Source organism: Anastrepha obliqua, chromosome 5, assembly GCF_027943255.1.
Source record: "Anastrepha obliqua isolate idAnaObli1 chromosome 5, idAnaObli1_1.0, whole genome shotgun sequence".
NCBI lineage: Eukaryota > Metazoa > Arthropoda > Insecta > Diptera > Tephritidae > Anastrepha > Anastrepha obliqua.
In genome coordinates, this window is record NC_072896.1 from 76,051,888 (window position 1) to 76,067,309 (window position 15,422).

Genomic DNA, 15,422 nt, shown 5'->3' on the forward strand with positions numbered 1-15,422 from the left:
TCAAGCCGACTCCGAACGGCAGATATTTTTATGAGGAGCTTTTTCATGGCAGAAATACACTCGGAGGTTTGCCATTGCCTGCCGAGGGGCGACCGCTATTAGAAAAATGTTTTTTATTAATTTTGGTTTCACCGAAATTCGAACCAACATTCTCTCTGCGAATTCCGAATAGTAATCACGCACCAACCCATTCGGCTACGGCGGCCGCCAAAATAAATATAATAATAATTTCCTACGACAATAGGTACCCGGGTACTCTAAAATATATAAAAAACACAGATTATTTTTTTTGGACTTTCTGGCTTTTCTGGTTACTTTTAAGCGTGTTTCCTGAGTCTGACTTGCACTTTTTTGGAAATCAAATAAATCAAACGACTACTTAAAAGTCTACTGAAAAACGGTAGATGCACTATTCATATTATACATACAAACATACATATGTAGGTTCTCGTCTATCCAAAATTCTTAATTAAGAATATGAATAAATTCTCATTTAAAACGTATGATTTACTTAAATTTGGATAATTATAGTATTTACGATCGGCAGCCAATTACATAGAAGAGAATCTTTGTTTCACAATTGAATTTCCCTCTCCAAGTTTACTATCCACTTTTATTAGTCACTATTTTAAGTTGAGCTACCCGGATGAGACCAATGGCTTCCTAGATATACTCGTATATGCCTAGTATAAATATTTCTACTACTATCGGAAATATTTTCTAGAATGGCCAATTAGAATTTATTTCATTTTGTTTATTTACATTAAAGCCCACATATTTTCGCAATTCAATCAAGTTATACTGCAGAAATAAATACTTACATGTGAGATAGGTAAATTCGAGCAAATTTGGCAAAGCATAATTCGATTTCTATTTTAGCACTCAACGAAAGCAAACCCATAAATTTAATCTAAAATGACAAAAGAAACGCATTAAAGCAACTAATTTTGATCTTATTGAAGAAAGCTTTATGTCACAATATATGCATACATACATGTATGTATGTGTTTGTGATGATGCAGTGGAAAATTTTCAACGTTGTTCAAAGCATTGCAAAATAAATGCAAATGCACAGCAGTGGCCATGTAAGTAGAACTGGCTAGTCAAAGATGTGTGCTTTCTTTATTTTTATTTTCATTTCGAAACTTTCGCAACGATTTATTTATTAGATCTTTGTTAGAAGGCTTTAGTACCTACTTGCACAAGCTGGCGCAAAATTTATCATCCAATTTGGTTTTTGAATAACTTTTTGTCAAATAAAAACATTATTTTGAGTAATGAAAATCTTTTTGTGACCTTTATGCGCTCCATTGCTTGCTAATATACTATATATATATAATATATATATATATACAAATATTTGGCGCGTGCACCCTTTTAGGGTGTTTGTCCGAGCTCCTCCTCCTATTTGTGATGTGCGTCTTGATGTTGTTCCACAAATGGAGGGATCTACAATTTCAAGCCGACTCCGAACGGCAGATATTTTTATGAGGAGCTTTTTCATGGCAGAAATACACTCGGAGGTTTGCCATTGTCTGCCGAGGGGCGACCGCTATTAGAAAAATGTTTTCCTTCATTTTGGAATTTCACCGAGATTGGAACCTATCTACGTTCTCTCTGTGAATTCCGAATGGTAGTCACGCACCAAACCATTCGTCTATGGCGTCCGCTATACTATACTATACTGGTAATATACTGCAAAGATTATAAATCCTCCGTTAGGGGGATTAATTTTGTGCCATCTTGTAGTTGCTCCTATCAGAGCTCTCAGATCTATACTTTAAACTATGGTTGGGATGGATTGTTTGACGTTGAGGTACGTTTAGACCTAAGAGCAACAGGCTGAACTAATCAAAACGAACTTCACTTGGCATTTCCTAATCTGAACTTATTTTACAATAAGAACTCATGGAACTCATACAATCCCGTCTGCAAGATTCGCAGGGTCCAAAAACCATAATATTTCTTTTTAATAAATATAAAAACAGATATTTTTTGTAGTGAAATCTAAAGCTGAAACTTGAGTGGTTTGCAATCTCATCTGTCATACAGTTTCGCCTAATATCCCAATGGCACGGGATCCAAGGCGATTTATTTTTCAGTCGTCTTGAGGCAAACCCTTCAACTGCTTGAATAATTAAGTTCGGCGTCAGTCTACATACAAATGTACATATTAATATGTGTATATATGTACGTATGTATGTAAGAACATTTTTATTGCTTACACTTAACAAACAAATAAATCGTCCTAACAATAAAAGTATTTGTTTATTTGCTTGCTAGCAAAGTCAGTCCGTCAAGTTAGTCAACAAAATGCGCATTCATCGCCACATCGCCGACGCCACTCTATTAGTGTAACCACGAACACCACTGCCGGTGTGCTACCACTTGTAATTTTCCACTGCTTTCTTGGTTGGCATTGAGACAACGGGATACACATTTTTTCTCTCAATCAACAGCTGAGACGGCCTACTAGAGCACTCAATTGGCCTAGTCTGCTTAGCACAACGACTATTGAGGCGAGCGTGCTTGGCACATGACTACCATTCGGTTGGTGCCGAGTTCGATGCTCACTGAATGAACCATCAAGTGAAAGAATACGTTTTTTCTACCAGTGATTGCTACTCCACAGTCAATGGCAAACCTGCTAGCGTATTTCTGCCTTGAAAAAGCTTCTAATAAACAACTTCAAATGTGTCTGCCGTTTAGAAGGGTTTATAAGGCCAATCATGTGTGTATTTCATTATATTTTTGTGTATTTATAATCGCTTGTGATTGAGACATTGCTTTTTATTCAATTTCTTAAAATAATTCATTCCGTCTTCGATTTTTAGTGTGGCTTCGAGCTGTTCTAAATCTGCGTCTTCTGTGTTTTCTTTTGGCAGCTCCTGCAGTAAAGCTTGAACTACGTCATTAACCGGATATTCTTCATTGGTTACAATATTTTCATAAATTTATTATCGCATTTTATTCAATCTTTTGAACCCCGCTTTTTTTAATTTTTCTATATTTCGATTTGTTTTAATGTAAACAAATCTCTTCCTCTGTACTCGCGCAGTAACCGATGTCAGACCGTTAAGCAGATCTTAGCGAATTTGAAGGAATCAGCTGATTGGCTGACGTAACAGGGGTCATGACGACTATTTGTTCACGACAAACCTGAGATTGTGCGAGAGATATAAGAAATAATCAACACAGCCACTGCCCCTGTTACTTCATTGCTGTCTGAAGAATGACTGATTGGACGAGTGTGAAATGAGCGAGCACAATTCTGCTGCCAAGTACCCGATAACGTGGTAACCGAAGTTGCTCATACTCTCACAATTTCGCTTCGGTTCGCCAAACCTTGTAATTTATCATCCTTGCGAAGGACCAACGCCGCCGACAGTTGGTTATGATTTTCACATTTCGGCGCATCCACAATTTTTTTCATTCTTATTCAACAGGCAGTTTCCTTTTAGTAAACAAATCAATATTAGCATTAGTGCCACGGAAAAGCTTGTGCTTGTAATGGTTTTTGGCGGTTTCTATTTGTTTTTTTTTTTTCGCAGTTTTCTTGCTTTTTTCTTGTTCATATTCAATCGACTCCGCACATAAGCCCTTTTAAGACTTTGTTTACAAACAATATTGGCATTTTTTTCTCTGTTTCTGTGCATAGTAATTCGCCATATATATGTATGTATTTACATATATTACATACTCACATATCTACTTAAACGTACATATGTACATACTTATACTTATCTGCTTATACTCATTTATTATTTTTCGTATACATAAGTATCTGTATTTACTTCGCATTGCGCATTTGCTGTGGGAGGCCGACATAGTACGACTCATGCCTACCCATACACATCTATACAAATCTACATATATGTACATACATATCTACTATACATACATATATTCACAGTGAGCAATCTTAGTGACGCTTCTCCAGTCTGATAAAGTGGCGGAAGCTAAATGCCGACGAGCCTTTGAGCCAGCCGGCCGCCTTCTCGCTTCTAAATAGCAATACAAATGCGAGATTTTAACAAAATTTGTATATGTGTATGTAAGTACATGCCGTATTTGCCTGTATCTAAATTGTATGTGTGTGAGCATTTGCAAGCATATGTGTTTGCCGGTTTCCGCGTATATTGCACAGAACATGTGGCGTGTGCGTGAAAATTTCTATACATTTCACACCATGCCTGACGTTGCTTCGCTCAAAAACCACTTTGCTTGCGCCACTCAACTCGCCACTACGTTCACCCTGTGTTCCCTGTGTACTCTCCACTCCATCCAAGTACTACTTATTTAAACTACTCTGTCGTATCGCCGCTGCTGGCGCTTGAAAATGCGCTGTAATTTTCCATTCCTTCGTCTGTGCGCCCTATTGCTTTGCAATTTCATTTTCGAGTTCCCTCACTTTTCTTGCGGTGTGCGCCACCCGTTATTGTTTCTGTTTTTATTTTTGGTTTGTTTTTTCCTTTATCCCCTTTATTGTTTTGTTTTGATACTGATAACTTATTCCTCATTTGCACATCTTTCTATAATTGAAAATATTTGAAGTAATAAAATCGTTAGAGAAAAAGTGCCTTTGGACTCGCCAATGTTGTATGATTTTGCTTTTTGGTCTTAGGGGGGTTGTGACTGTTGACACTGGTAATGAAGCAACGAAAAGCGCACAATAATAAAATTATTACTGGCCCCCTCAAAATAATCGCTTTTATTTGCTGTAGTTTATTTATTTACTACATATAAATTTTGTATGTGCAAATTTATTATTTTCCATATTTCCGATGCTATGCCTTTGTAAACACATTTTTTGTAGTGTATTTTTTATTTTGTTTTGTTTAGTTACAAATGTATTATATTTTGATCTGTTTGCTATTTTGCATTTTGCAATACATGCATTTGTTTGTTCGCCTACAACTAATGTGCCTGGTTTCGCATTTTAATCACAAATTTTATTCGCCTGTCAGCTGCCATGTGTCATTTCGTGAATGCTCCAACCATATTCATACACATACATATGTATGTGCATAGTTAGCATACATAACAGCCGCAGATGCATGTGCCTGCCATGTGTATATGTAAATGTTTCTTGGCATGCCACATTAGCTAACTGGTTGTCTGTCAAATTGCTTATCAAATTGTTGCCTGACGTGCCAATAATATGGTTATTTCATAATTACATTCATATCCAGTTGCGGAAAATTTTCAACACAATAATAATTGCCGCTTTTACTGCAAATACTTTCCTAAAAGTGAATGTTTATGAAACAGATATTTTGTATTTTTTAAGTTGGAGGTGTAGAGTACTGTAATTTCTTATATTTTACCATTTGAATAAAATATCTTGGGTAGTCTCTTTTTTACTTGGCTGCTTGTTCCCGGACAGGCCAAAAGCCCGTTCTGATTACTGTGAGTCTCCAGGCATCTCGTTGTTTCATCTTTGTCAATGTTGACTATCCGCGATTCGGAGGTATTTTATATTCTTGATTGCACCTAGTGGTGCTCATCCTTCTTTTAAAAATTGAATCGAAGTATAAACGAAATAAAGAATTAAATATTATGTAAAATATTAAAGAATTATTGATATATCCTGACTCTTCTTCTAGTGCTGGAGGAAATAAATGTCCTAAGTGAAATTATTTAGGTTGCACTTACTTCCGCACGATTATGTTAATCATTTGATGATGCGTGGATTTTAGTTTTATTCAGAAAACTGTTAGCGCTTTGGTTAAGCAAAAAAATTATAATATTTAATTTTTAATTTTAAAAATTATTATCTATATTTAATTTTTTTTATTCTATTTAATTTTTTCCCCCCGAAATTCCCTCATTCGCCATCACCACTCATAGCATCAGTATCAAATAAGAGACTGCATAAAATTGCTAAAAAATTTAGTTTTCCAATATACCTTCATTCTAGCACTACTCATAGCAGCTCCAGTCTCAAATAAAAAGCAGGCTTTCTTCTTTACAAGAAATTTTAACTATTTTATCTACTAGTCTTTGTAGAGAAACTTTCACGAGCTTCGTTTGCAAAAATGAGGTTAGTTTGTAGTTAGTATTAGTAGCCGTTGGTTTTCCAGCCCTAATGTACTGGTACACCTACTGCCTATGCTGCAATAAATAGTCGTAATGATTTCTTCAGCGCAATGGGACTACACTACGATTAACGTCGATACATGCAAGTCATTTAATTGCAGTTTGAATGTAGTTAATTCATTCCTATAATGCCTTTTTTTTTTGCAAATACTTACTTAGTTGCACAAAGTTCAAACACCATTTCGCTTGACTTGTTTTTCAAAACAATAAAGTGCGATTTTTCCTTGTCATTATCATCGCCGCTGCAGTTTCGCTCTTCCCGCTCGCTCGCTCACCGCTATGCCCTATCTTTGTTAAGTACTCTAAATCAACGACAATTTTTTCAAATATTTACAATCACATTTAATAATCAAAATGCATATTGCATGCAAGCTGCACTTTTTATATGTAGGTAATTTATTATATTATACGTTTACACACATGCAGACATATGTACGAGTATGTATGTGCAGGAATGAATATGTATAGACAGATAAATTTCAGTGGTCACTTAAAATTTAATATTCATATGTTTCTGTGGCGCATTTAGTTTTGTATTCATCACTTAAGTGTACATACTTTTTAGTGTGCTCATTAATGATTGATTGGTCTGGCTGGCTGTATCGGTTTGTCGGTCCCTGTTGGCGTGTGGCTATGCGCCTGTTTGTTTGCTCTAAGTTCATATTATATGCTTGCTTGGTTGGATGTGTAAATGCGGATGTTTTTCTTCCTTCATTGTGTCATATTTTTCATAGTAATTATGCCCATTAGTTTTTTTATTTACACATAATGCATACTGATTTTCAGGGCGCTTGCTTGTTTATAGGTAAAGATTGTAGATGTGTGTGCTGAGTTCTTCTTCCTTGTTGCCAATATTATGCACCCGCTTAATTGCATTGCAAGGCGAGCGGTAGAAAATGTTTATTTTCTTCTCTTTGAAGTGTGAAAAATTATGTGTCATTAAAAGACAATGCCACAGATAACGAGGTATAGACTGTTACTTCCTTTGCTCAATGAAATCAGTTGGAAGGTTAAGAAGATAAGAACCAGTTTACATAGCACAGAGCCGCGGTTTTATGTTATTGCCTAGACAGGCGGTGTCGTTAATCGGGATTACCGGCACAGTTAACTCTGATTAAAAATGTAGTGTGACAGACGGTTGTTACACAGATTAGTGAACAGCTGATTTGCTTATTGGATAGTTTTGTCAGTAATATATTAGATGGACTGCAGGCAAGAAATACAAGCATTAGCTGCCCTGATACTAAGAAATTACTATTTATTTTAAAAAATATTAAATTGTAATTTCTCAAACTGCTCCGAAATATCGAAACAATTAATGTAATTTCGAACGTGTTAATGCATTAGCATTGCATCGAGTCTTTCTTGTTCTTCTCTTAAAAAGTTTCATTATTTTATAATCACAATGTACTGTAACTGTCATTTTTCGGCAATGTTGCCATACAAAATTCCTCTAATCCGCTTAAATTATGAGAATTAGGTCTAGTTGTCAATCCGCATTAGTTGCACTTAATTCCGAATTAAGTCGTTAATCGGCCACAGTCTGCCTAGTCAATTACTTTCTTTCAAGCCAGAAGACTTGTTGCTATTGAACGGAAGAAAAAAGAGTATTTTGCAGCTTAGTTTTACATTTATGTCGCGCTGAATATTTTTATAGCTTTTTTTTTAATTTTTAATTAATTTGACTTGATTTAAGTTTGTTTCAATTCTATTTTTATTAGTCATAAAAATCAGATTTTCTGTTCTTTATCAAATGAAATTAAATTTATGGAATTGGTAGCACTAGACTAAAACAACAACTTATGCATCATAATGTCACAGCAAAAGAAAGTAGAGTAGTGATAAACATAAAGAGTCTTTCAAAAGTGACGCCTAGATGTCAGTAATGAATAATGTCTACACAGTACCTTTTTCAAGTCATCTTTGACATTTGTCAAGTAAACAAATGCGCAATTTTACACGATAGAACAACGCGTTAAAATTGTTTATGAAGCTTTTTACGAAAATAGTCCATCTTTAAGCTTGGTTTTATAGAAATAATCGACAGAATGAGTCGGCAATTCAAAGGTTGGTCAAAAAATGTCAAGAAACTGGTTCTATCGAAGAAAGAAAAAGGACTGACAGTCCAAGAACTGGACGTTCTATTGAGAATGTTGCTGCTGTAGCGCAAAGTATTGCTAAACAACTTTTAACATTGATATCTCGACGTTGTCAAAAATTAGGCATTCATGAATCGACCGCTTGGCAGATTTTACTTGTAGACGTGGCTCATGGTGAACATTCAAAGGATGTCATTTTCCACATACCATTTAATTGCTAAGAGTCGTATGTTGAATAAAAATAGTGAAACAAGAAAGAATCTAAAACTTGAGAAGCACTTTTCGTTAATTTTGTGCTGACATCCTAATATTAAAGGCTAAAGAAACGAAAACAAATCAGCTGCTCCATTAATATCACCTCTCACCTTGTATTGATTCGCCTTGCCTGCATATTGTAAGTGATCGATCAATAGTGCCGTAACTCAAAAAACCAAAGGTCGAGCTTTTAGGCTTTCATTTTACTAGGCATCCCACATTGGATTATGACACTATGTAGTAAATAAGCGACATGTATGCATGTATGTACATGCGAAATCAATAATATTTCAAAAGAGAAATTCGAAAAATGTGTTCATCAAACGGTAGAATATGTACTTGTATATGTATGTATTTACGTATTAGGATAAAGAAAATGATAATAACACTGCATATTGCCAAATTTTGGTTATTTATTTATTTAGTTTCTAATTTAAATAAATTTGTTTATAAAAGTAAAAATTTATGTTTACAAAAAAAAAATTTAATAAATAAATTAGTTTCAAATTTACAAAAAAAATAAATAAATTAGTTTCAAACTTTGTACAATATTTATAAAAATTGGACACATTCTCATTAAAATTGCATACTTTTTAATCAGAATTAAAAAAACATTCTAGTTAATTTTTGGTAGTGATGTTGTTGCGCATTTACTTCGTATATCGAATGCATAATTTTTTTTCATTTTTTAAGCCACTTCAAACTTGCAGTTTATTATACTAGAATTAAATAGGCTATAAAAACTGCATTCCCTAAACTTTTATAAAAATTCTGAATAAAAAGTGTGAAAATTTAAAGGAAATTGGACGAATTTTCCAAAATTTTGCATAAAGTTTTAAGCTTAAATTTATGAATAACTTTTTTACGAAATAAAAAAAAAATATTCTGAAATAAAAAAAATTTATTTTTGAATAAAAATGAATAATTTAAATATTATATACAAATACTATATACAAAAACATTTTAATGAAATAAAAAAAAAAAAATTTATTATTGTACTAAATAAAAACAAAAATATTTTGAAATAAAAAAAAATATTACGAAGTAAAAAAAAAATATTTTGAAATAAAAAAAATGTATTACTAAATAAAAAAATATATTTTCATCTTTACGTGCTCCATTGCTGCTCTGTTTGTATGCTGCAGTTTTCTAGTTCACAAGTTTCAAATATGACGCCAATTTCAAAAATTATGAATCTTCCGATAGGGTGATTAATTTTGTGCCACCTTGCAGAATGAAGCCTCTTTTTATAAACGAAATATAATTAATATCAATTTACAAGAAAAATATAATCAAAACTTATCACTTTGTTGTGTCACTTACTTTATAAAAATATGATTTATCTAAAACTCACAGCGATGTTCTATGTTTTTACTTGGTTGTGTAAATAACTTGCAAAAAATGATCTACATATACAACTCGCATTTATTTTTATGACGAATCCAGCGTTTTTCTTTCGCCCTACTTTATAGTTCAATTTATATTATCTGCATTTTAAAGACAAGAGGAAGATAGCAATGATTGTATTATTTTTTGTTCGTCTTTTTATTGATATAAAGGTGTCCAAATACTTCGTTTACTTTACCGTACATTTTGCTATAATAGACAAAATTGTTACATATTTTCATGGGAACGCAATAATTGCTACATATTCACGCGCACATGCTCCGAAAGAATAAAGAAATGTGTAATTTTTTATGACTCATTACAATGATGACTTCAGTTTACTATTCTCGATTCAATACTTAACTGTTTCAGTTATAACTATGAACGCATTTTTCCCTTTACTTTGAATTTTCTTTCATTTTAAGTGAACCTTTGAACTCTCAAAGTCTAAATGCGTAGTAACGCATGTGGCATGTTGCATGGAGCTACTTAATATAACTAATTACCGCCATCAAACAAGTGCGCAAAAAATGTTAACGTGGCACCCCCCACTCCGAAAAGATAAAATCAAAAAATTTAAACAAGTTTGTTTGTTACGCGTGTAAACCTTTTGCGTCGTAAAGAACAGTTCGTTACCTTTGAAGATACACATTTTGGTATGTGGTTTTTGTTAAAAGCTCTTTTGCAGGATTTGTGGGTTTATATCGTTGATAATAAAATAAAGACAAAAAATAAAACTTGATGGAATAAAAAAATACTGTAGGATTATAAAGCGCTTCTGTTTAATAGAATGATTTATATCTAGACTTAGGCTTGGAATGGTTTATATCTATGTACATATGTACATATATAGTATACTAAGAAATTCTTCTAACAAGACTACTTACATCCCTAAAAATATGCATTAAAAATGTATTAGAGCGATTCCATATGAAGTTATTCAATCTTTTTGGGCGTTGTCATAATTTTTTCTGAATATTCATTTGTCGGCTTGACTATAATAAAATATAAAATAATAAATATTTTGAAAAAAAAAAAATAATAAATTTGCCATTTTATCAAGGTTTAAAATTTTGCTAATTTTTTAAAGTGAAATATCTTTGTCAACATTTTGACTTTCACATTTTTCACATCTTTCGCAAATTTTTCTGAAGATTTGTTCATTCGTAGGATTGAGAATAATAAGAAGTTAACCGGAATAATTTAATAACTTTGAGATTTATTCAATGTTGAAAATTTTTATATATTTTTTTAAAGTGAAATGTTTTCGGTTCTTCTTATTATTTAGATAAAATTTGAAACTTATTTTTTTGGATAAAACATATTTTTGAAAAAGTTTTTTTTTTTTGTTTTGAAAAAACCAGATTTTTTCTTATCTTTTGCATTTATACTATAGGTTAAGCTATACTCAGTAATCATAGTGGGACTTCAATAACTTTTCGAATATGAAAAATAATAAATGAATAAAATAAAGTTGGTTTTTTTTTCAAATGAAAAAGAAACATTTTTTTACAAAACTTTTTTATAAAATTTTTTAGCAAAACCACACTATTGTTACCTGAATTTACCTAAAAATTATTAATATTTTTGCGAAACTTTTCCAATTTACTTCTAATTATGCTCAAGCCTGAACTATGAACTAATTTTCATTATTATTTCAAAATTCAATATAATTTTTATCGCTCTTCTATACTTGTTTGAGTTTACCTCACATACTGGTTTGAGTTTAGCAGTTAAAAGATTGCATCATCGGTGCTGAATTGAAATTTGTTTCGACATTTTTCAATATGTCCGTCATCACTTCAACTTCATCACTTATGACGCCATAATTATTTCGCAAAGGGGTTCCTTAAGAGCCAGTCGTTGTTAGTATTTATTCAGGTAATATACGACGCTTTGCTTTGCTTGGCAGAGCTACATAAATACGTATACACATACAAACTCGCATTACATTTACATATAGACATACATTTATCTGTCTTTAGCGTGATTTATGATAGCTCCACTTTTATTGTTATTTTATGTATTTTAACTGGTTTCTTTTTGCGCTTTTGCATTGTTTTTTTTTATTGTTCTTTTGCAAAACAATGACGTATATCGTTATTGTGTTAAGTAGTCAAGTCAGTTCTGTGTTGGTCTCGGATTCGACAGGAAAACGGTTTTACCTTTAGCGGCCACCTCTCTGCAGGGAATGAATGGCAAACAAACGCTTTACTCATATCTGAGTGCCTAAGGCCCACAAAGCTTTGCGTCAATATCAAGAAAGGGAAACAAATTGAAGGGAAAATATAGGGTGTATGCGCCAATTATAGAATCAAGTGGAAAAAGATGCAAAGTGTTTAGCCATGGAGATGATTTTTACTCTTAAACCAAATAACAAGTTAAACACAAAAAATGTGAGTTTTAAAAAATATTATGAATCTAAATAAATTCGCCAAATGCAAGCACCTCAATATTGTGATTAGTTTTGAAAATTGTTACATTGATTTTCTTGTTTTTGAAATGTTGATTATATACGTATGTATGTATATAGTATATAGGCAAAACTAATCACAATATTAAGAAGCTTTTATTTGGTTGTGGACCATATATCCTAATTTTTTGTTTTTATTCTAAAAATTTATTAAAATTCATAATATTTTTTTAAAACTCAAGATTTTAGAATTAAGCCCAGATTTTTTGTGTTCAACTCGTTATTTGATTTAACTATAAAAAATCATCTCCATATATATATATATATATATATATATTTTATAAAAGTTTAGGTAATTGTTAAACAAACACCAAATAATTCCAAATTTTGTAAATTTAAATTAGAATATCTGCCATTTTGCTCTAGGAGCGATAATATGAGCAGAGAAATTAGTATTTTTGGAAAAAAATTGGTATGCAATTTTTCAGTTCATTAATTTTTAGTGAATAAAGTGCAAGTTTGAAGTTGCTAAAAGGTCCCACTGATTTTTTATAATTTTTTTTTGTTGTTTGTGTTGTAGTTTTGTGTATGTAAAAACAATTTTTTTATATAGAAGAAAATCAATGAGCTATACTTATATAGAAAACAAATTACGAACATTCAGAAAAACAATTCATATAGACATCGATCAGGGAAGAATCAATCACTGGTGCCCAATCGTCCCACCCTGCAAAGCCACAAACGATGTCGCACATAATAGCATACAAAAATGAGCCTTTCAAATAAGAGATAATAATATTTTCGATCCGTTCTTATTGGAAGACTCTATAGAAGCTTTGCATTTATTTGACTTAGATAGCAATCGTAGCCGATTTTATTTCCTTATTTTTCTTATATTTCATTACTGCTAAACTTTTTTTTTCATTTTTATCACGCTTTTTTGCTCACAATTCTTATTATCAAATGAAAAACATCTCTGTGCGTGTTTGTGTGCATAAAAAGTCACAATAAATTATTATCAAAAAGTAGCAAACAACATAAACTTAGTCAACTATTTAGACGCACATCAAATATTTGCAGATACTTTTTCATTTATTCCAATCTGTATGTATTCACCCCATTTCTGCTCGTCTGAGTACCCGCTTTCTATGCAACTCACTCAATTTTTTGTTCTCCATGCATACTCAGGCGTACGCAAGTTACTAATTTGAGTGCGAAATGTGCGCATACTCTCACAAATACAAGCACAAAAATCGATTGCAGATACAAAAATGCCTGCATTATCTGCATGCACACATTCTCATCTGTAGATACACAGAAAGTATCTACTTGTCGGTCTGCTTGGCCTGGTCGCACCGGGCTGTGTGCTGTGACATTCGTTGTTCACATGTTGCGGTAGCGATAGAAATACGAGCTACATACCATATATCAGAAACTCAAATTACTCTGACAAACATGCGCACCAACCACCAACCAACCAAATGAGTGATTGAGTGTGGCATTTGAGTCGATAATCGGGTGTTTGCCATACAATATAAAGGTGTCGACATTAACCGGCAGACGTTCAGTCGCCATATAAACTTGCTACCAAAAACAACTTACACGAAGCTAAACAAAAGTACGCTTCTACTGCAACAACAAAAAGTGAAATTAAAAAGAAAGCAATTACAGCAATTTGAATCAAATAATACAACTTTTTTAAAGTAAAATATTGTTTAAGTCAAAAGACTGAATTTAAGAATTATATTAATTCTGAAAAATCACAACATTAAATACCAAAAGTATTTTCCAAAATTTCTAAGTACAGTTTTAAGCTACCTTTTGTACATTTTGCGCATGAAAGCCAACTTCCAAGAGCAAATTCATTAGAAAGACTCAAAGTGAACAAATTTTATACTCAAAACCAAAAAGCTTACATTCGCGCACCAATACACACAAAAGTGACGCAAAAGCTCTGTCAATCGTGCGTTTTTCAACTCGTTCAAGTACAACTCGTTATCGTTACGGGCGCCGACGACACATCGCGTACATTGAAAAAGGTTGCCTGCCCAGATAGCCGAGTGGCTAAAGAGAGATACAACTTATTGAACATTGAAATGAAATTCAGTTATTGCTGAACTTTTGTAAAACCAACAACACCCTTAAAAGATCTGCTGATAAAGTAACTAATAAAATATAAAAAAATTTATAACAAAGGAAGCAAAGCAAGAAAATCAATTTATAAAAAATAAATTTAAAGAAGCTAATTATAAAAGACTGTGCCTTTTCTAAAAAACAAAAGTAAAAGGAAATTAAGCACCAAAAATCTGCTGAGATTATATTAAACATAAAGAAAATTAACAGAGCATAACTTGCAGCAAAATTATTTGCTAAACGTGATAAATAAAAAAAGCTCTTTTTTACGTCAAGAAAATCGTGTAATTTCTTAGAGTTCACTAAGGAAAAAAATTTTAAAGCTGTGAAATTGTTATATAATTTCGAAACTGAAACTAGCGCTCATAAAAAAGCGATAAGAGACGACACTCAAACACATATCACACACACCCAAATTAAATCATATGAAAAAGTTTTAGGCGGAGAGTACCGCTACTAAGACAAAAAAGAAGCATACATATAACAAGGAAAAACTTGTCAAGTAAAAAGTAAAACAAGCAACACGCGCAACTCAGAAAAAATGATGGGCACCATGTCGATGCGTCAACCTGAAAACTGGCTATACGAAATTTGGCAAAAGGGACAAGACAGCCCTTGCTATGTAATGGTACCCAATGCAAAAGTAAGTTTCTGCTTTATGAATAGAAAGAAATAAGTATGTATGCAGAAAAAGTGAAAAAATTTTGATTTTGTGTAGCAAGAGATAAAAATTGCAGAAATATCTCAGAGTATTTAGTAAAAAGTTATAAAACGAATTTTCTGGAAGAAACTAATTTTTTTGGGCGATAAAAAAGTGGATATTAGAAATTCATGTTTTAATTTTCATGATAGAGAATAAAAAAATACATATTTTTTCAATATTGGAGGGCATAAAAATTAACTTTTATGTTTTGCGGAATAGAGCATAAAAATATACAATAATTTTCTTTTTAAATAGAGCATAATTTTTTTTTTTTAAATAGAGCATTGAAAATAATCAGAATAGCGCAGAAAAGTATCGTATTCATGCATAATCC

General features: G+C 32.4%; 1 protein-coding gene across 3 annotated transcripts in view; it reads left to right on the plus strand.

Moving 5' to 3' along the window:
* LOC129248014 (protein bunched, class 1/class 3/D/E isoforms-like) overlaps nt 1-15,422 on the plus strand; it is a 153,122-nt gene that overhangs the window by 124,787 nt on the left and 12,913 nt on the right. Inside the window, exon 1 of one of the 3 annotated variants that reach the window (XM_054887417.1) lies at nt 13,836-15,028. The exons of the other annotated variants lie outside the window; for them this stretch is intronic. Coding sequence (XP_054743392.1) covers nt 14,927-15,028 — 102 coding nt within the window. The 5' untranslated portion in view covers nt 13,836-14,926. Of the gene's footprint in view, nt 1-13,835; nt 15,029-15,422 lie in introns of those variants that run through there. 3 annotated transcript variants of the gene reach the window in all.